This window comes from Sphaerodactylus townsendi, linkage group LG12, assembly GCF_021028975.2.
Source record: "Sphaerodactylus townsendi isolate TG3544 linkage group LG12, MPM_Stown_v2.3, whole genome shotgun sequence".
In the NCBI taxonomy this organism is placed as follows: domain Eukaryota; kingdom Metazoa; phylum Chordata; class Lepidosauria; order Squamata; family Sphaerodactylidae; genus Sphaerodactylus; species Sphaerodactylus townsendi.
In genome coordinates, this window is record NC_059436.1 from 42787550 (window position 1) to 42810162 (window position 22613).

The following is a 22613-nucleotide window of genomic DNA, read 5'->3' on the forward strand; positions in this document are numbered from 1 at the left end:
CAAAAGCAGATGAAAGGCCAAGAGGAGAGTCCAAAAGCATGAACGCTGAGCAGAAATCTTCCTTCCAACTGCTGCTGACTAGCAAGAGTAGCCACACAGGAAGCCAACATAGAAAACCACTTTCCTGTCTCTTCTGCATTTTAATCTATTTTTGAACAGAAATCAGGACAGCAAAAGGGCCTGTCCTACCCGTGCCCTTTTCATTCTCTCTGTTTGCCTATTGATGTGTGAAGTTGCATTCTCCCTCCTCTCTGAAAGGAGCTGGGTTGATCACAATTTTGTTTTCCGATTTAGCGTGAGGAATTCTGACTTCAGCCTTGGAGCTGATGGGGAGTGGGGAGGGTCCCCAAAAGCTGACTGAACGCAAAGCCTTTAGGCCAGGTCTTGGCTGACGTCATAATCAAACACACCAATCGCTAAATTTGGCAAGACACTTCTCTTCTATTAATAACAACAACCCAGTGGCATATCCTGAGTACAGAAGGCTTTTAATTTGTCTCAATAAAGCTTCCTACCAGGGGAAGGTGAGGTAATTGTTACAAGGTGGTAGCTCTTTGAAACCTGTGAGAGACATAGCTTAGTGCAGTGGTGGTGAACCTTTGGCACTCCAATTGGCCATTTTGGCAGGGGCTGATGGGAATGGTAGTCCATAACATCTGGAGTGCCAAAGGTTCACCACCACGGCCTTAGTGTCTGCTTTCCCATTAAGTAAGCCCAATATGGCTTATTAGGGCCTGGGTCTGCTCAGCTTAGGTTCTACCTGGATAGATCAGCTGCCCCCCTCCCCCGAATTTCAGCAAACTAGATTTTTAATGTTATCTGTACGAGCAGTTATGAGGGCCGGGATGAACTGCTTCCCGCCATCAGTGCTCTCCTTCGCATTCCATATCCTCTACATTTATGTTCACGTGGGAAAGAGACGCCAGATTCCATCGCTCACTGACTTTTTTGATTGCCATCACTAAAGGGATCTGCGTGAGAAATTAACTGATCCTGCCATCCATCTCAGTACAGCCTTAAATACCATGGATCAAAAGAAACAACTCTCATTTCTTTTGTTTGACAACGATCCAAAAATCTCTAGCCTGATAGCTGAGTTTTTTACACCAATAATACAAATAAAGCCTGCCTAAATAGATACGAGGAGCCACGTGGCGTAGTGGTTAAGTGCTTGCACTGCCACTCACACGGTCAAGAGTTCGAGCCCCCTGTGGGTCAGATATCCTGGCAGCTGACTCATGGTCAGCTCAGCCATCCATCCATTCCTTGATTGGTAAATGAGTACCTAGCTCATAGCTCGGGGGTGAAGAATAGCTGGGGAAAGCAGTGGCAAACTATCCCACAAAAGCAGCTTGCCTATGAAATCACTGCTTGCAGCGGCACCCCACGGTCGAACACGACTGAAGGGGAAACTTTACCTTTAAATAGATACATTTCAAAAAAAATTATTCCTTGTATAAGTTATTAATCTTAACTCAAATTTTAATATTTGTGTTTATGCCTTATTATTATCTGTGTCTTTCAATGATATTAATGTGTATAGTATGCCAAGGTACTTCAAATTCAAATTCAGGTTGTCTGCAACCCAATAAGACAGACAGGCTTATCCAGGGACGGGGTGGTGGGGGGGTGGGGGTCACTCTTCTAAGCTATGTTCCAATGAGTCCACCCCCTTCTAAAACCACATAAACTTTCTAAACCACTTTCTTTTAAAAAGAAGAACAAATGTTAGACGTTCCATAGAATGCCTGTGGCCAGTGATGGGATTCAAATAATTCAACAACTGGTTGTTTACAAGCACCCTTTTAACAACCGGTTCTGCTGAAGGGGTGCAAACCTGAGAATCCCACCACTGCCTGTGGCTTATGGAACCATTTTGACAAAGCCCTGCCTGGAGATCTCATTCCTGAATGTATGAAAATACAAGACAGGTCGAGGTGACCCGACCATCTCCACTCCCAGATCATTTGTGCCGTTATGAATGTGAGGCTTCTGCTACGTCCCAGCAATCACCCCAGTTTCATAACAATTACTGAGCATGTTAAAAAAGTAAGTTCCCCACAGCTTTCATTAAGAGGTGACCTTATTGAATCATCAACAGCTGCCATTTAGTTTCACAGCAACTTTGATGTTTACAAATCCTGACACGGTCAGAAACCAGGAGAGTTGGAGAACCATTACAGATACTATGTGCCTACTTGTCCAAACTCTGTTCCATGTTCTCCCTCCTATGCGAAAAGGGCCTTTTTGGTAGTGGTTCCTCAGCTGTGGAATTCCTTCTGTGGAAGGAGGCTCCAGTATTTGGTTGTTTCTTCCAGTTTGCAGAAACCTTGATATTCACAAGGCTTTGGAGCTGAGTGGGATACTGCATTTGTTTGGTTGCTGGAATCCCACCCCCACCCCCCCACCCCCCACACACACACACTTCCACCAACTGTGGTTCCTTTGGGAATTTGTTAATTGTTTGTTTTCTGTTCATTAGGTACACCTTCCTTATGTCTGTATAATGCCATAAATTCTAGGATGTTTTAGACAGAAAGGTATGTTACTAAAGAAACAAATATATGTCCCAGGAAAACCTGAGTTTCCAGCACAACATGAAATGTCAAATTATCTCACTTTGGAACCAGGTAAAGTCACCAAGAGAGTGCTCACATCAGCAAACTTGTCACGTTTCATTTCTGTTTGAGTGTTTCCTGCATACAAGCGCTACTTCCTCCTCTACTACTGGGGGCTTACCATCTCCCCACCCCAATAATGCCGACTCTGCTCTACTGTACTCATGAACCTATAGATAGCTTCACTGTTATGCATTGCCCCCACAGAGGGCAAAGAAAGAGCAGAGGACTGTGGGATAATCATGTTTGCGGATTTAACGGTCGTCTAAAAATGTGCACGAAAAGAAAAGCAAGAGTCTGCACCGCAAGGGTGCAAAAATAAGAAAGTGCTGGGTAAGGAGGGAAACAGGAAAAAATATCATAAGCAACAAGAGAAGGCTAGCGAGAAACAAGGCTGAATGTGATGGAAAGAGGCATGTAGGTTTATTGGTTGTGCTTTCCCATTTCTGGGTGAAATGGGTGCAGACTTCTTATTTTAGTTTCATGAAAACACAGCATCAGTGGCGTACCTAGGCAAACTGGAGCCCTGGACAAAACCTGAGTTTGATACCCCCCCCCCCCAACAATAACAATAACCTTTATTAGGCATTGAAAGAATAAAAGAAAGAAAACAAGAAAACAAGCATTGGCAGGAAGTGGGTGGATTTAAAAGGAGAATCTGGGGAAATTTAGGGGGTGCCTGCTGTCAGGGGTGCAATTATTAAGATAGCAGCACCAAAATTTCAGAGTATCTTCATGAGCCCCTACTGATGATACCACACAGGTTTGGTGAAGTTTGGTTCTGGGGTGGTCCAAAGTTATGGACCCTCAAAGGTGTAGCCCCCATCTCCTATTAGCTCCCATTGGAAGCAATGGGGGATGGGGACACTCCCTATTGGAATCCATAACTTTGGACTCCCTAAACCATACCTCACCAAACCTGGCTGATGTCATTAGGATAGTCTCTTGAAAAATCCCTGAAATTTTGGTGCTGCTAGCCCAGGGGTAGGGAACCTGCGGCTCTCCAGATGTTCAGGAACTACAATTCCCATCAGCCCCTACCAGCATGGCCAATTGGCCATGCTGACAGAGGCTGATGGGAATTGTAGTTCCTGAACATCTGGAGAGCCGCAGGTTCCCTACCCCTGTGCTAGCCTAAAAGCTACACCCCCTGCAGGCCCAAAACAGGAAAAACACTGAAAATTCAAAAAATCCCACCAGCATTTTTGTCGCCCCTCACAAGGTGGCGCCCTGGGCAACTGCCCACTTTGCCCAATGGGAGGAACGCCTCTGCACAGCATGGAGGAGAGGGGAGCTCTTCTCTCCTCTCTCTCTCTTTCTCTCCCTCTCTCTGTGCACTCCCTCGTTTGAGGCAGTTTTCTTCTGATACCCAAGCTAAGCTGGGAGCAAAATGCCATTGCACAATGGAAGGAAAGGATAGAATATCCAAAAACCCAGGAGTTCCTACTTCATGTTTGAATGGGAAGACAGACATTTGAATGAATTCACATGGATGCATCCACTGCTACTGTCGGGCCCTACGGCTTCTATCCAAATCAATTGCAGAAGTCTTGTAACATTTACCACATTTAGGCTGCTTAAATGCACAAGAAATGTCCTGAAGGATGCTGACTGCAAAATGGAACGGCAGAAAATAGCAAGTAGCAGCAGACACACGAGAGTTCTTGATACTGCTGCAGCATTTGAACAAGAACTGAATGGGGTGGTAACATCTGGGGCATGTAGCTTTTCTGCTCTGTGAGAGGACATTTTAAGGCACCAAATTTCAACTGATGCTCTCTGCACAAGCACAGAAACCCACGCGTGTGCCTGTACATAGACTACAAACAGTAACAGGCTCTAGAGACAAGATGTGACATGGATCATGTCATCTTTGTGTGGAATAACCAAAAGTACGTCCAGTGCCAACTGGATGCCCTGACTGACATTTGAATCTTGGGATGGGGACTAATCATGGTCGATTCCCCACTGAAAATTAAATGTAGATTAATCCAAGTTTAAAAAGTAAACCGCACCTTTTAATTGCGGTTTCATGGTCCTCACTGTGTCATGTTTCACTTGAAGACATCTGTGCCTGCCCCAGATTCCAGCAATGCAACAATCCCCACTGCCGCGCGATCAGTTTGCCTGGCATCTCCTGATTGGCTGTTGTGCCGTGCTGGGGCGGGAACAGGAGAGTTCCGCTCCCATCCCTCCTCAGAGTGAGGCCCGTCCTCTCGCTTAGTCGTTATCTCGCTCAGACGTGAGAAACAAAGAACTAGGGAGTCTTGTTGTCAAGCGTTCCCATTCTCTCGTTTCCTCATCAGAGCGGTTAAGCGTTAGACCGAAGAACACAAGAAGCCGAGTGAAAAGAGAACGAAACCAGAAAAAACTGTGCGCACTTCGCAGATTGGCCACCGCACTCTGATTGGCTGGAAGCATTTACGTCACTGTGTACGGCGGGAAATTTAAAAGCAAATCAGATGCCCAAACCTCCCCACAAATCTGGATTGGTACTGTGCTCTGCAGAAAAGTTGCACAAGCAACCAGGTTTTGGGGGAAGGCGGGATAAGGGCGGTGATAGAGCCGGGATTGATCTGTGTTCCAAGGCTCGGCAGTGGGTGGGTCACGAGCAAACCTTGATTTTTCGGGTGCCTATCCTGGGATAAATTGCCAGTGAGGAAATCGCCCATGACTCCTGCTGGCCAGGGGAGAACTAGCCACACGTGCAGATGGCCGGCACTAAGGCTACTTCGCCCTCACAGTTGATCATGGCATCTCGATGGGGCTGAGATGCAGTAAGCTAAAACTGGGGTGAAACTTGACCTCTTGTGAGAGTCAGGAGTTCTACAAGAGGACTGAGCAGGCAACGGAGTCTGCACAAGTTACCAGGCCTTCATCAAAAATAAGGAGAAGGGTGATAGTACCCCTCTATTCTGCACTGGTCAGACCTCACTTGGAACAAAGTGTCCAGTTCTGGGCACTGCGATTCAAGAAGGATATTGACAAGCTGGAACAAGGAGGACGACCAAAATGGTCAAAGGTCAGGATTCCATGCCCTAAGAGGAGCGGCTTAGGGAGTCATCAGGCAATGTGTTCAGCTCCTGAAAAGAAAGAAGAAGGTTAAGGGATGGGACAGCTTGATAGCTCATGGTTTTAAAATTGTCCTGACAGGGATGCTCATGCAAGCTTGAAGAGGGAGCAAGTTTGTTTTCTCTGGCTCCGCCCGGAGGACTTAGGGATTGCTGTAAGGAGTAATGGATTCAAAGTTCAGAAAAAGAGATTCCACCTAAATGCTAGGAAGAACTTCCTGACACTAAGGGCTGCTTGACAATGGAACACACTGTCTCAGAGGGTGGTGGAGTCTCCTTCTTTGGAGATTTTTAAACCAAGGCTGGATGGCCATCTGTTGCAAGTGCTTTGATTGTGTATTCCTGCCTAGGAGCAGCAGTGGCATAGGAGGTTAAGAGCTCATGTATCTAATCTGGAGGAACCGGGTTTGATTTTCCGCTCTGCTGCCTGAGCTGTGGAGGCTTATCTGGGGAAATCAGATTAGCCTGTACACTCCCACACACGCCAGCTGGGTGACCTTGGGCTAGTCACAGCTGCTCGGAGCTCTCTCAGCCCCACCTACTTCACAGGGTGTTTGTTGTGAGGGGGTAAGGGCAAGGAGATTGTCAGTCCCTTTGAGTCTCCTGCAGGAGAGAAAGCGGGGATATAAATCCAAACTTTTCTTCTTCTTCTTCCAGCAGGGGGTTGAACTGGATGGCCCTTGTGGTCTCTTTCGACTCTATTATTCCGTGACTAAGGTGGACAGCCCCTTCCATATGGAGGCTGCCATAAATCCCCTGAGCTGAGATCAGAGGGAGGGAACAGGGCGGCACAGGGGTGAGTCACGGTGCTGAGCCTCTCCCTGAATTTGAAATTTTGGATTGGCTAGAACTGAGAGGAGAAGAAGAAGATGCAGATGCTCTATTCTCTCTGCTAAAACAACACCAGGAGGTGACTGTGGTACAGACCACGGGTTGTCAATATCAGAAATTAGACTACAGCAGAATAAAAAAACACCAAAACAACTTAAACAACTTTCCTGAAGAGTTTACAGATTACACGATGAACAGTGTATGTGAACCAGAAGAACTGTGGGTTAAAACCAGAGATATTGTCAAGAAATAATATGCAAAGACTATTTCTATCAAAAAAACCCACTAAAAAAAGGAAAATAAAAGCCTTAATCGGTGACTTATAAATCTCTTAAAATTTGCTAAAGGTAGACTAGAAGCAAAAGTGAAAAGTGACAGAAATAGTATCAGAAGTCTACATGCAGAGTTCCAACATGGAGAGACAAAGAGAACTATTATAACACAACTCGTGTTAAAAAAAAAAAAGGAACAACAGAAAAGGAACAAGAGATCCAAGAAATCAAAGGGAAATTTAAAGCACGGTTAGGCATGCTGAAACATCAACACAGAAATTCATTCGCTGAACAGGTCAAAATAAAGAAATGATGGGAATAATACACTAAGGAACTACACAGAGGAGATGAAAGGAGGACAGATTCCTTCAAAGAAGAAACTTTTGAAGAACCCACAGTTACAAGAAAGCAAAGGGAAAGTTGCATTCAAAGTAACTGGGGGAAAAAATCACCAGGAGTAGACAAGGCATCAGCTGAGCTATTCCAAGCCACAGAAATAGATTCCATTAAAATCTTAAGAACAACATGGCAAATGTGTATTATTATTTTATTTAATTTATACTCCACCAAATTGGGCTCATGGAAGCTTTCAACCATCAGTTCACACAAATGCCATCTATAATATGTTTTTTTTTTAAAAAAATATATTACTCATAAAGTGAAAATATGGCATCCAACTTTTATACCTACTATAGAGTATTTGTTTCTTAATTGTGAGAAAACAACAGTGGCCACAGAAACACTCAATTTGCATTTCACTTCCAGAAGAGAGGGAGGGAGGGAGGGAGGGAGGGAGGGAGGGAAAAATCAAAGACTGTAGCAACTATTGGACCATCAAATTAATTTCTCACCAAGTAAGGGGGTGCTCAAAATCTTCCAACAAAGACTGTTACCACGCATGGAATGAGAAATGCCAGATGTGCCTCTTCCTGTACCAATGATGTGAGCAAACGTGCAGGTGTGGGGCAAGAGCCCATTCGTACCAACCCCTACCCCATAAGGCTTTTATTTTTATTTATTTATTTATTTATTTATTGTTTACATTTTTATACCGCCCCATCCCCTAGGGGCTCTGGGCGGTGTACAACAACTTAAAACACAATAAATAAGTTATTAAAATCTTTAAAACAGCGGTAACATTATACTGATAATAATAATAATAGGAATAATAGGAATAATAGGAGGCGTCCGACCAAGCCCATTTTTCATTAAATTTTCCCAGGGAAAAATTGGGGAGGAGGGAGGGTGGCGAGCCACAGTAGATGGTAGCCTAGATGGCGAACTGGCTGGGGCACCATTTCAGCGGCTGGTCCCTCTGAAGGCCCGGCGGAACAACTCCGTTTTACAGGCCCTGCGGAACTCACTGATGTCCCGCAGGGCCCGAACCGCCGGAGGGAGGGTGTTCCACCAGGCCGGGGCCAGGGCTGTAAAGGCCCTGGCCCGCGTGGAGGCCAGCCGCATCATTGAGGGGCCAGGGACCACTAACAGATTTGCCTCCGTTGAGCGAAGGGGTCATGCAGGGACATACGGGGTGATGCGGTCTCGAAGATACGAGGGCCCCAGGCCGCGTAAGGCCTTAGAGGTCAGTACCAGCACCTTGAAAATTAGAGTTAGTCTGTAAGTTGACCTCTGGCAAGCAGTAGACAGCTCCTCAAAGCTGCTACTGGATTGAAGACTGCTAAATTCACATGGATAAAAGAGACCTGCAGGACAATATAACTGAAACAATAATAAATTATCCTTCACTGTGAACGGCCCTCTGCCTCTGCAAGCAGACAAAGAACGCAGCTTAAATCGTCCAGAAGCTTTCAAGCATCTGTTTTCCTCTCTATAAATGGCTGTGCATACTTTATAGCAATATTTATTTTGTTTATTCCCTCTTTTAAATGTGAGAATGTGACTGCTTTGCTTTCTGTGCAACAAAAAAAAAAAAGAGAGAGAACAGATTTTAAAAGGAGAGGGGGGAAAGGTGCTTGTTCTGAATTGAAGGCAGATGCTCAATAAAAAAAAATAAAAAAAGAGGGAGGGAAATCACTCCATCCAAATAGGAACAAGCTGGTGAATTAGTTACCAATCTGGCAAATACTGGACGGTGCAGAGAGAAATCTTTAATGCTAGGTGCTAAACAGCTGCAGATGGGTGGTTTGGGATTCCATGTGTGCGTTTGTGTGTCTGTGTGTGTGTGTGGGGGGGGGGGGGAAGTAGCCCTTCAGGCAAGTGTGCACCCATTAGTCAGACTGGATAAGAGACACAATAGGTTGTTTTAACATGGTGTGCCAACTGACTGGGCAGTTAAACATCCTGGTTTCAATAGGCACACTCTCTCTCTGAGGCACACAAGGCAAGCCCCTTTCAGGAGCAACATTTCCAACTGGGGGGGAAAAATGGGGGGAAGGTTCAAATACAACCACCACATTAATTGTAAAAGGGAGAATGTAAGAGACAGCCAGAGGGTGGCAACTGGGATTTGCAAATTTCACTCAAATTCCCACACAAGCAGCAACTGCAAGCCCACAGAACTGGAGGTAAGGGTAAAGGTAGTTCCCTGTTTAAGCACTGCGCCATCATTGACCCACAGGACGACTATGACTACCGATTATTCACTGGTGCTGAGCCCCACAGTGAGGGTAAGTTTCCTCTGGGGCAAATATTTTCGAACTGTCATGACCCCATTTGTGGTGCCAAAGATCCTGGAAGCTCTGCAGTTAGCAAGAGCAGGGAACCCCCCATGTTTCCCCCTTGCTTCAGGGTTTGTTCCTTCCAGGTTGCTCCCCTGTCTGACACAAGACTGAAGACTGCCGAATTTTCTTTCTTTCTTTTTTGGAGACTTTTAAATGTAATTTTGATATTATAAGAACATAAGAACATAAGAACAAGCCAGCTGGGTCAGACCAAAGTCCATCTAGTCCAGCTCTCTGCTACTCGCAGTGGCCCACCAGGTGCCTTTGGGAGCTCACCTGCAGGATGTGAACGCAATGGCCTTCTGTGGCTGTTGCTCCCGATCACCTGGTCTGTTAAGGCATTTGCAATCTCAGATCAAGGAGGATCAAGATTGGTAGCCGATATTCCTTATGCCGAGATTGTGCGGGTGCTATTATTGGTTTCGCTTTTTTACAGAAATGCCAGTCATTAATCCCTACAAGGAGCAGCCCCCCCCCCCTCCACTCCTCGCTGGGATCGACGGCTGGCACAAGGAATACTGATATTACATTTAAAGGGCTAAACAAACAGCTGGCAATCTTCGATCTTGCATTGAACGGGGAAGTGGGGGCAGGCAAGCCATGCAATGGGGCACCTCCTTGTTTGTAAACGAGGAAACACGAGGAGACCCCACTGCAAAGGCACTGGAGGGTGAGGAGCATTGCAGGAAACATTCCATGCATATTCAGGAGGTGGCTTGCCATTGCCTTCCCCAGTCAACACTTTTTTGTCAGCAACGTGGGAGACCATTTTACTGACCTTGGAAGGATGGGTTGATCCCTTGAAACCAATTTCTCCGAGTTTACCACTCTGCGTCACGGAGCTTCTCAGAACCAGAGGGGAAGGAGCAAAGCCAGCTCAACCCTTGCATTATTGCCCACATTTTATCCCTTACTCCAACCATTTCAGAGCAGAATGTAGGATTGTCTCTCCCCACTTTACACAGACATGTCTATTGGGACACTGAGACACCCCCCCCCCCAATAAGAATAATACCCCCCCCAGAAGGGGTAGCCAACTGTGGTCTTCCAGATGTTTATGGACTACAATTCCAACCAACCCATCAGCATGCAGAGGCAAGCGCCAGTAGACTCTAGGGAAGGGGCTGATAGGAACTGTAGTTCATGAACATCTGGAGGACCATGGTTGGTCACCCGTTCCCTACAGTCTGCATATTTGAAGAACACCACACTTTTATTGTGTGTGTGTGTGTGTGTGTATAATTTGTAGGGAAAAAGACTTTCTGCAGTGTAATAGAAACCCCTCATAACACACCCACTCCTGCACCAGCTCTGCCCTTTGCATTCACGAAAGAGAAAGGAAAATGCACAAAGGACATCAAAACTAAACCAGATGACTATAGAAAGAACTCAGTGTGTGTGTTTATTTTACTTTTTAAAAAGTCACTTTTTTACTTTACTTTTTACGTTAGTGGTGGGGATTCGAACCCATTATCCGTAGGATCTTTCCCCCTAATGATGGGGGAGAGTGGTTTGTCCCCGCATGAAAAACTACAACTCCCATGATGCCTCCCGAGAGGCAGCGTCGTTCGTGCTCGCGTGGGAGGAGTCGTGGGAAAGCACGGGCCGCCGCGCCCGCGCAGGCGCAGTGCGCCGCAGGAACAAAGGCTGCTGCAGCTGCGGGAGAAAGCGGCAGGTAGGGAGGGGCTCTGCTTTGGCTTGGGGACAGGGGGCGTTGGGGGCGGTTGTGGGGGTCACGGGCGACCGCAGAAGAGCCCCCTCCCCACTCACTGTGGTGCACAATCATCCCTGTCCCCAGCATGCTGCAAACGCCCCTTCCTTGCTGCATTCCTCGATCTGGCGTTGCTGCAAAGAACGGTGCAAAATACTCCCCAGCGCATTATTACACGGGGGCCGCCATGCATGCATTAGATGCTTCACTGTTTGCACCCTGCGAGAACCCGGTCTTTCCAGCTGCGCTGCATCCCCCACCCCCCCGATAACAACCCCACCCCCCGGCAACTCAGGTTGCATCTGTCTAGAGAGATTTGCGCGTGATCTGCTTCTTGCAGCAGATTCTTACATCGGTGGCTGGGTGACGCCTCATGTGCCCCACCCCCCAAATCGACGCTTGCAACAGAAATACCGTTGGTCATCCTCTGCATTCCTGTTGCTCACCCAATCCGGTGTTACCATTGTCTGTTTTTTTCCCCATTTCCAAACCAGCATGTATGGTTCTCCCCTACCCTCTTTTTATTCTCACAACAACCCTGATAGGGAGGCTATGCTGAGAACATTAATGGACCAGGGCCATTCATTGAGATTGGCGGCAAAGGTCTGACCCCGAGATTCCTCCATCCAAATAAGACACTTTGACTGTTGTGCACTGCTGGCCAAAAGCTTTGGAGTGCAATCGTGCAGTTACCACCACCATCAGAGCGGACTTGGGATTGGTCTCACACTCCCCTCTAGAGTGCGGTCTAAAAGAAAATCCTAGCTCAACACAGTTGATAAGCCTTCCCTCCCACAACATATGCCCAGACACCCTCACTGTAAGCCTGTAGTCCAGTGGGTAAAATATTCTAATCCCATTACTCTGTGGATCTTTGTGGGCCTCCACAAATTCTTCACATGGATAAGTGCAAAGATTTCCCATCAGAAGCATGCTCATGTTGTGAAAACCACTTGAAAAGCAGCACAAAAGTTTCTGAGAGCTGTACCACATTATACTCCCCTACCCTGCCAAAACAAACAACGGAATTAAAACCTTGAAATAGCCCTGTACTAATGGGTGCCCTAAACTTAAGGCATAGGTTCCATCCAAGCTAGGCATTTCCAAACAATATGGAATGACATCTTCTCTTCCTAACTTGCACAAGTCCTTACTTCAGAGATGAGTGCATCACCTACACACCAGTAACATCTTGGGAACTCACGACACAGGGTTTATCTCTCACTGTCCTGAAGCACAGCAACATAAAGTATCTCACCACCACTCCACTTCCTGGACTCATTTGCAAAAAAAATAATGTTTGTAATATCAGACGTCTCTCAATACAGCCAACACACCTCCTCCATACCTTGGAAGCTAGAGTACAACACAAAAAAACCCCAGGTTAATGTTTTAGTAAAGTCATGGTTACCTTGAAAGGTGTGGTTTTTTTAATAGTGGAACGTGACTGTATTTGCCCCACAAGCCCCCTTTTTAAATCGGGGTGTCTAGTTCCCCCCCTCCCCCAGCAAGAAGTTGTGTCCTGTTGCAAATTGCATCTGTGGCCAGTGAACCGGTGAAAGGGTAATTGCACTGGAGAGCTACAGTTTCAAGGTGATTCTCAGCTTTAATTTATGCAGCTCTTCAGAGTGGCTGGGGCTTAGGCCATTACAGGGGACCACTTTGGAATATGTAGGCAGGAATGACACCCCAGAGATGAAGGAAAGGTTGAGAAAGTGCAACGTTACCCTTTCCAGTTTCTGAGTTCCACTCTCCTGCTGAATTTTAGGTTCTGTATTCTGGAAGAGCCTGTTAGAGCATAGTAGAATTGCATGGGATGCTTCCTGGTCTAACTCTTCCACCTGTTATCAGGTTCTCCTGTGGCCCTTTAAAAATGCAATACCGACACCTAGAAGTATTGTTATCGTTGTCAACTCTTCTTATTGCATCCACCCCCCCCCTCCCCTCCATAACCTTGATGGTATTTCACACACGAGAAGAAAAGTTGGCTTTCATACCCCACCTTCCTCTACTGAAAGGAGTCTCAAAGCAGCCTTCTCTCCCTCGCAGCAGACACCTTGTGAGGTAGGTGGGGCTGAGAGAGTTCTGAGAGAACTGGGACTGACCCAAGGTCACCCAGCAGGCTTCATGTGAAGGAATGGGGAAACAAACTTTTTTTAAAACCAGATTATAGTCTTCCGCCCAAATGGAGGAGTGGGAAATCAAACCCAGTTCTTCAGATTAGAGTCTTCCACTATTACACCACATTTTAACCGCTATACCACAACATACATTTGCAGTATTCTTTGTAAATCTGGGGTGGGGGGGGGGGAGTTTCCTTGGGTTATTTTTACGTTTGTGCACAGGCTGAAATCCAAATGAATGGCTGGAAGGGAATGTAATGCGGCACCCTTATAGAAATTGGACAGGTTGGGATCAGTCCTGGGATAAGAGGCCTCTGGGGAACTCTTTGATGCACCAGACCTTAAATTCTGCGATAAAAGGAGGGTGGGATTTCAATGGAATAAATAATAAAAGGCACTTCACCTGCCATTATGCAGCCATTGAAAGAAACCTTCTCTTCTCTCCTCTTTAATCACCTAGATTGCAGTTATGGCAGGATGGTGAAAGGATGTTAAATGTGGACTAATTCACGGGAAACAAGCTGGAGTTGAGAAGTGATTCCACACAGCAACCGAGCGCAACTCTCTTTTCTGGTGTTTCAGCTGAAGAATTATTTCCCACCAGCCTAAACTTGGTCTGCTTTCACTGAACAACCAGTCCCTTGCATTTGCATCTTGGGAAGTCTAGTCAGCATTAAAGAAAAATACATGGCGGGGGCCTTAATTAAATGTGGTGGTGCCCATAGTCTGGCAAAGTTCAGTGTTTCTTGGCCGTTGCAGGTTTTCCGGGCTGTCAGGCCATGGTTTGGTAGTTTTGCTCCTAACGTTTCACCCACATTTATAACTGGCATCTTCAGAGGCCTGTCACGGTGCTGTGGTAGGCCTCTAAAGATGCCAGTTATAGATTTGGGCAAAATATTAGGAACAAAAACTATCAGACGACGGCCATGCATCCCAGAAAATGCACAACAGCAAATTGATTCTGGCTGTGAAAGCCGTCAACAATACCTGGTGTTCCCTCTTTGCAGGATGCAGTGACGGGACGTGACATACCAAAGGGGGACAAGCAAGCAGGAGTGGTTTAGGAAATCCTTCCAGGAGTCAGGTTAAGCATAAACATTAATATTGTGCTTTAGAATATTCAAAGTGACTCCTATATATTGTCGGGTTGTACTCTTCACAGCAGCCTATTAAGGTAGGGCAGTAGTATTATTGTCATTCTGTAGATTTCAGAGAGCGAAGGTCAACTGAACGTGACTTGCCTGAGGTCACGTCAGTTTTGAAGCCAGGAGATCATGATCTGTAGCTTACAGCACAGTCCCACCTCTCTAAGTCTCTTCAACTGTTCCTCACATAGCTGCTACACTATACAACTGAGTTTTGTCTATTGTTACTTGCATGTGAAACCCCACTTGAACTTGTACGCACAGATAAAGAAGCTAGGAATGGGAGAAACTTGCTTGTCAAAACGAGTTCTGGAGGTCCTCAGTGCTAAGAACCTTTAGCCCTATTTAAGAACTAACTAGTTGTTAGTTTCATGTGGCAGAAAGCTACATTTACGAGTGGGGCAAACCACTCCTACCCACATCTTATGAAAACACAATTGGAGCCTTGATGAGAGCCCATTACATTTGGAGGAGGGCGATTTACTTTGTTGTAAGGATTTTGAAATGACAATGATCTGGGGACTCTATGAAAAGACTTTCTTTGTGCGTCTTGTTCTCCAGTGTAATAAGAGAAGAGAACGCAGCCATCAGATCTGAAAATGGCAGTGGATGAGGAAGGAAGAGCTGTCTTGCCAACTTAGCCAAACCAGTTCCAATCCAGACCAAACTGGAGCTGGGGCATTGATGGCTACTGCATAGTTGATTTGTTGGAGACAAAAAAGGTGGAGCAGAGTGATGCAGGACTCTAAAGTGTGGCTCGGCAGGATCCCTTAAGTGCCCAAAATTCTAGGTTTGAACTTCCAGAAACTAAGCACACTAGCTCTTCATTTGTGCGTGCTGGACATGCTCTGGAGTTATCTCACTCCCAGACTTCTCCACCTAAATCACAGGTGCTTGGAAGAGGCCTTTGCAAGGTTTCCACCATTCTGTTAGCAAATGGCTCCAACTGTATCAAACCTGTAATGCCGTTTATTTTATTTCTGTGTTTTCATGGGCTTTTGGGGCTTTAATAATTTTGTCACCGGCTATATCACAGGCACAACTTTGCTAAGCAGTTTTCTTGAGGCCCCACGGTTTTGACATGATCAGCTGAGGGCTGGCCCAGCTGAGAAATATTGTTTGACAGGGTTTTCTCTCAACTGCTGGTGAATTCTAGTCCTTCAACTAGCAGTCCTAAAGAGAATGTCTTTTGCACCTGGAAGTTTTATTAGGATTCCCCTTGGTAAAGAGATGAGTGCAGCGTGAAGCATGCTTAAGGTTACTTGGGTAATCGAAAAATTAAGGGGAAGATCTCTTTAATATGCTCCTTCACAGGACTTTTCTGCCTCTGTATACCCAGGGAATTGCTGCTGTACCCAAAATAGAACAGGTTGGACGCCTCTGCAGAAAATCTACCCCAGAACAAGGTAAAAACTGAATTCTTGAATGAACCGTCCTCCTGATATGCATGGTATTTATCATCTGATTTTAGCACCAGGAAATTGGGGGTGGGGAGTTAAATGTCATCATTGAATTCTGCAAAGTACAAATCTGCCTTGATAAAACTACAATAATTTATTGGTAGCAACTAGATTTCTCTTAAACTTAGAATCTATCTTACTTGGCATCCTGCTTCTCCTTCAGAACGCCTGGGAATTCCCCTGCGAGGGCAGGAGGACAGAATGCCTGCATCATCATTTGAAATGCGCCCTGCTCTTCCCTGTCTTCAGACTGGGAGAGAGAGAGTTACAGTATATAGGCATTTTCCCCTTTCCTTTTTTACAGACCAAACATAGCAATCCAGCTGAGATACAAAAGACCGTCTCTTTGTCACATAATGGCTTAATGATACCAACTTTTTTGGGGCCTGTGTTCTTTTTCAATGGTTGGCTGCTTTGAAGAAAGCACAGCTGGAATCCTAAAGATGAAGAGTGCAATATGAAAAGGGTGGCGTGGGGAAGGATGGTGAGAGGGAACCGGACAATGATAGATTGTCCTGTTATGTGCAAGAATGCCAGCTGTTACAAGAACATTTAGTCAGAATTAGAAAGGGAAATTACCAGCATTTTACCTAAAGGCAAAACTTGGGAAGGCTGAGAAAATGAAAATGCAAGAGATTTTTTTTTCCTTCCAAAGAAACTTGGAAAAAGAGGCAACTGATTAACTCCTGCTGAGCTAGCATCAGTTGGTACATGACTGCTTTGCAGTAGCAAGGCACAAAGCATGCTGGGTACTGACAGATCTCTCTTCTTTCCCCTGATGCCTGTGAATCTGGGGAATTATCTGGCTTTGCTAATATCCAGGGTGGTAGACTTACACCCACACAGTGCATTTCGCTTGTTCCCATTGTCGTATCTGAATTCCAGCCTCTGCAGTTGGCCTTGATATCCCAAGGCTTCATTACCTGCTCTGACGATAGAGGAGGACTTTAAAAATTTCCTGCTTCTCATAACTGTACAAACCCACACTCCACAATATGCCACCGGTGCTGCCAGGGTCATTGTTTGCTCTGGCTGGAAGCATCTCTCCTGGGTCTAAACAGCAAAAGTGGGACGTTCTCCTTGGATACCATGGGCTGTACTACCAAGCGGTGGCTCGACATAGTTCAGCTGCCCCAAGCGCCAATGATTCATTCACTAAAATCTGGAGAGCCAGTGTAGAATAGTGGTTAAGAGTGATGAACTCTAATGTTGAAACTGGGTTTGATTCCCCACTCCTACACATTAGTGGCAGTCTCTGATCTGCTGAACCAGGTTTGTTTCCCCATTCCTACACATGAAGCCTACTGGGTAACCTTGGGCTATATACTCATAGTTGAGAAAAGTGGGGTATAAATCCAAACTCCTCCTCCTCCTAGATCTGGCTCATCATTTTGAATCACCGACCCTTAGCATCTCCCCACAACTCTGCAGCATCTCTCCCCCCTCTTTTCATTTCCATCTCAGACTCTTCTGGGACATCCCCACATGGTGCCTATGTGCCCCTTGGCCAGTGGCTTTATCATGCTTATCACTTGCTAGACTCATGTGTCTGCTTTCCCACCACACTCTTTCCTAGTCTATTCTGCCTCCCGTTTCTCTCTACAGCTGGGCAGGTCAGCCAATAGCAGCAGAAGACCTGCCTGCCTCACCCATCTGGGAGACGAAGGCCAGGCGTGAGCAAGGGCTTCAACATGGCCGTGACAAAATCCGTTCCTATCTCTGCAATTACACACTGTGACTAAACGAGTTAACACACTGAGGAATGGTGGTTTAGCAGAGTGAGCAGAATAGTTTGATGCAAGTCAGCAGCCAGCATCTCCCTGCCCGGTACACCACAAGCCATAAACTCACAGCAAGCAACATGTGCCATGCGCAACACACAAGTGATAAAAGATAATTTGGTGTGATCTTCTAAAACAGATTAGTCTTACTACTGGTTTTGTTCCTCGTGAGCCAAAATGACAACATCCTGTTTGTGTTAGATATTCTTTTCCAATTGTGAAGCAGGGACCTGCCTCTTTATAGTCTGGAAAATATCACACAGATGTTTGGACAGCCGGAGCATGCACTGTGTTCTCAACAGATGGCTGCCATTTTGGTTCACTCATTCCTGAGCTTCTCCTTACAGTTTTACATATACTGCGACACCTTGCCTTCCTTCTTGTTTAGACTGGTTTTGCAAAAGTTAAATATTGCCCATTTTATGCACATGGCTTTAGTGGGTGCTTGCTGTTGTTGAACCTAAGGTGGTCTCGTTTGGTGAACTTCAGGTTGGAGGATCCCCTGGGAACCCCCCCCTCCCCAGCCCATGTACAGTGCCTGAATCCTGTGAAAGAAAAGCACACTGGAATGCAGTTAAGGCCTGTAACCCACCCCAGGTCAGAAAACGCAGACAGCTAGAGATTGGATAAGAACAGAGGAACAATGACTAAGAAGGGTGGAGTCTAGGGTACTGGTTGGCAGCAGGAAGTTGGGATGTATGGACACAGGAGTTTTGCAAAAGAAGAGTCGTGTCTCTCCGGTCCATGAAAGCCCCTCTTAAAAATCACGTAGTCTTTAGCAAAAATTGCCTTCATCTCCATTTTCTCCTCTGCCATGAGATTTAGTAAGCCCCTCCCCCAAACACACACAGATACATTTGAAAAGGAAATGCGTTAAGATTTCCATAATATGATAGATATGTATCAAACACAAGCGCTAGAGTAGTATCCCCCAGTTGCACAATTAGCCAACCTGCTTGAAAACAGACAACTGAATTGTGGTAACGAATAATCTGTTTTTGTTTTCCTTTTCTTTTCCTGAACAGGATTGGGCTGCACTGAGATAAATGCCGTTAGCCTGGCCTCATCTGAAAAGGCCATGGCCGCGGCCCCTCACCTCAACTCAGATGCGCTCCGCGAAGTCCTGGAATGCCCTATTTGCATGGAGTGTTTCACCGAGGAGCACCTGAGGCCGAAACTGCTGCACTGCGGGCACACCATCTGCAAACAGTGCCTCGAGAAGCTCCTGGCCAACAGCATCAACGGGATCCGCTGCCCTTTCTGTAGCAAGATCACTAGGATCACGAGCCTGACTCAGCTGACGGACAACCTGACCGTGTTGAAGATCATAGACACTGCGGGACTCAATGAAACCGTCGGCATCCTCATGTGCAAGGCTTGCGGCCGGCGTCTCCCCAAGCACTTCTGCAAGATCTGCGGGCTGGTCTTGTGTGAGCCGTGCAAGGAGGCCGAACACGCGCAACAGGGGCACGGGGTGGTGGCTATCAAAGAGGCAGCCGACGAAAGGAGGAGAGAGTTCGGGGCCAAGCTCGGGCGGCTGCGGGAGTTGATGGGAGACCTTCAGAAAAGGAAGCTGTGCCTGGAAGGGGTTTCAAAAGACCTGCAAGGGAGGTACAAAGGCGTCCTGCAGGATTACGGCAAAGAGGAGCGCAAAATCCAGGAGGAGCTGGCCCGGTCACGCAAGTTCTTCACCGGCTCGCTCTCCGAAGTGGAGAAAGTGAACAACCAGATCATGGAAGAGCAGGCTTACCTGCTGAACATCGCCGAAGTGCAGATCGTGTCCCGGTGCGACTACTTCCTTGCTAAGATCAAGCAGGGGGACATAGCCCTTTTAGAGGAAGAAGGGGAGGAGGAGGAACCCGAACTGATGAACAGCCTTCCTAAAGAACTGACTCTGCAAGAGGTGGAGCTCCTGAAGGTGGGGCACGTCGGGCCGCTGCAAATTGGGCAGGTGGTGAAAAAGCCTCGGAGCATCAACGTGGAGGAGTCGCTGATGGAGACAGTGGGGTCCGCCTCCGTGTCCTTCAGGGAGCCGGACCTTGTTCGAGAAGAAGCCAGCTCGCTGCCAAATTGTTCTTCCCCGGTCAAGCCAAGGATGACGGAAGCAGCTGCCAGCATACAGCAGTGCAACTTCCTCAAAAAGATGGGCTCCAAAGGCAGCACTCCAGGCATGTTTAACCTCCCCGTTAGTCTGCACGTTACCCCTCAAGGAGAGGTGCTTGTGGCTGACCGGGGCAACTTCCGAATCCAAGTCTTCACCCGCAAGGGCTTCCTGAAGGAGATCCGGCGAAGCCCTAGCGGCATCGACAGCTTTGTGCTTAGTTTCTTGGGGGCTGACCTGCCCAACCTGACGCCCTTGTCTGTCACCATGAACTGCCACGGGTTGATCGGCGTGACGGACAGCTACGACAATTCCGTCAAGGTGTACACGATGGATGGGCACTGCATAGCGTGCCACAGGAGTCAGCTGAGCAAGCCATGGGGCATCACAGCTCTGCCTTCGGGACAGTTCGTGGTGACGGATGTGGAAGGGGGGAAGCTTTGGTGTTTCACCGTAGACCGCTGTGTCGGCATTGTGAAGTACAGCTGCTTGTGCAGCGCGGTCCGTCCGAAGTTTGTCACTTGCGATGCGGAAGGGACTATTTACTTCACCCAAGGACTGGGCCTGAACCTGGAAAACCGCCAGCACGAGCACCATTTGGAGGGAGGGTTCTCCATCGGTTCTGTCGGCCCAGATGGTCAGCTGGGGAGGCAGATCAGCCACTTCTTCTCGGAGAACGAGGACTTCCGATGCATCGCCGGGATGTGTGTGGATTCGCGGGGCGATCTGATCGTGGCTGACAGCAGCCGTAAAGAAATCCTCCATTTCCCCAAAGGAGGGGGCTATAACATCCTGATCCGAGAAGGACTCACGTGCCCCGTCGGCATTGCCATCACGCCCAAGGGGCAACTGTTGGTTCTGGACTGTTGGGATCACTGCATTAAGATCTACAGTTACCACTTGAGGAGGTATTCCACTCCATAGGCGAAGGCTGTGCCTCTTTTTCCAGATTCTTCCTGGATCCCCTTGACCGACATCAGTGCCATATCTCCAAACAGACTGTGCCATCATGGCTGTCGTCTTTTGTGTGTGCTTAGAAGAAAAAGTAGACCGTTTGTGTGGGTTTTCCCCTCCTTAAATATAATGAAGTGCAACTCCTCACCACGGGAAGAGAGTTGATGAGCACTATGCACACAGACACCCCCTGAACCACCCGATCTTCCTCCTCCTTCCATCACTGCATGCTGATTCCGCAATAAGCCCGCGAAGTCCGGCTCCTTCCTCACGAGGCTCAGTTACACGGCTTTGTTGCCACAGCCGTCAGTAGCACCGTCCCGCAGTCCAGTTCCTTGGATTTTCGTCACCAGTCCCATCACAAGAGGGTTCTACCAATAGAATTACCGCTTAGAAGTAAATACATTTCCCTCCCTGTAGTGACCTGGCTATCCTTTTGGTGCCGACTAAGTCTTGCCGTGCAACTTGGTCCGTCATATCTGACATGAAGTACGCCTGCTGCCATTGAGAAAAATGGACTTGAAACAGATAGCTGCCCTCCTGGTAGCAGAAGAGGCTCCCCCCCTTTTCCCCCTTGATCCTGGGTATTTGTTACAACCAGCCTGGGAAAGCCATCAAGGGGTTGCTGGGGGGAGGGAGAGAAAACCCTGCACAGGGTGGAATCGATTGGGGTTTACTTGTTATTGGCAACTGTGTTGTATCTTGTCTGGAAAATGTCTTGGAAGGTCAAATTTCTAGTTGAAGCGCCTCCAGGAGAGGGAGAAATTGGAGTAAACAAGATGAAATGTGACAAATTATACGTCTACCTGTGCACCTTCAATATCCTGCATTCCACACCATTGCATTCCCTGATAGGTTTCCACTAGTCTGCATCTTGTGCAAAAGCTACTTGTCCGTAAGATGGGAAAAGGGGCTGCTTATTTTATTAGACAGAATCTCTTTCTCTCTGTCTAGCGAGGGTTTCACATCTCAGTTCCTTTCACAGCAAAATACCACATTGCTAGCAGTGCCGCTAGGCCTTATTTAAGGCAACAGATAGTGCACTCATCAGCCGACAGGCATATGGCTTGGGTCAGATGAAGCATAAAACCACAGCTGGGCGAATTGGCGCACCCAAAGCATACCCATATGGGATGAGGAAGCGCATCCCCCAGCGTGGCCAAAAGAGCTTCAGAGAAAGGAAAACCAGTTTGTTATGTTTAAGTTGCCCCTGGTTATGTTAGATTTGACAGTGTTTTTGCCAGCGAGTTCCTTGCAAAGGCGGAGGGTAGTGGGGATAATGAAAGAACCGGGCTCTTTGCTAGTTGCATTTGCTGGAGGGTGAAATTTCAGACAGCTTACCAAAAGCCATAATCACCCCGGACCAGAAACAACTTGGCCCTCGAATTTCTGACACGGGCTGCTGAAGGCCAGCTGCTACACCGATAGGAGTGTTTTGAATGTGCCAATCAAATCAGAGCGTTGTTATGCTGAAGGGCTCCAAGTATGGCAAGCATTACTTAAATATCTAAAGGCAGTGGCGTAGCGCCAACAGGGCAGGGTGTGGTGCGATGCACCGGGCGCGTGCTGCTGCGGGGGGCGTTCTGGGCTTGGGGCCTTACAAGGGTGCAGCTCCCCCTCACTCTGCCCCTGTCTAGAAGTCAGTCTCTCTTTCCTTGAACCTATGAAAACCAGCTTCCTCTGGCAAATTGTGTGTGGGTGTGGAGGGGGGGATTCTTATAACTGCAGACTTCTGATTTGCATACATACAATTAGATTATGCATACAGAAAACAGCAGTTGTTAACTGAGACCTTTTCCACACACATTATTGGCCTTAGGGTCGAAGTGCTCTTAAGCAGGGTTTTTTTCCCTGCTTCCCAACAG

At 47.1% G+C, this 22613-nt stretch overlaps 2 protein-coding genes across 13 annotated transcripts in view; one reads left to right on the plus strand and one right to left on the minus strand.

The window, feature by feature from the left end:
• Positions 1–22613, minus strand: part of ASTN2 (astrotactin 2) — a 271729-nt gene that overhangs the window by 173258 nt on the left and 75858 nt on the right. The gene's annotated exons all lie outside the window — the stretch shown is intronic.
• Positions 11079–21543, plus strand: TRIM32 (tripartite motif containing 32). 12 transcript variants are annotated; one of them, XM_048513430.1, is made up of 5 exons: positions 11090–11148; positions 13768–13921; positions 14315–14391; positions 15792–15858; positions 18719–21543. In XM_048513430.1, exon 5 carries the CDS (start codon positions 18772–18774, stop codon positions 20716–20718), a length of 1947 nt encoding a protein of 648 aa, XP_048369387.1. In that variant the 5' UTR covers positions 11090–11148; positions 13768–13921; positions 14315–14391; positions 15792–15858; positions 18719–18771; the 3' UTR covers positions 20719–21543. The 12 variants fall into 12 exon arrangements, with proteins under 12 accessions (XP_048369386.1, XP_048369392.1, XP_048369393.1 ...); XM_048513429.1 differs by lacking the exon at positions 13768–13921 and having other exon boundaries at positions 11079–11148; XM_048513435.1 differs by lacking the exon at positions 13768–13921 and having other exon boundaries at positions 11082–11148; positions 15767–15858.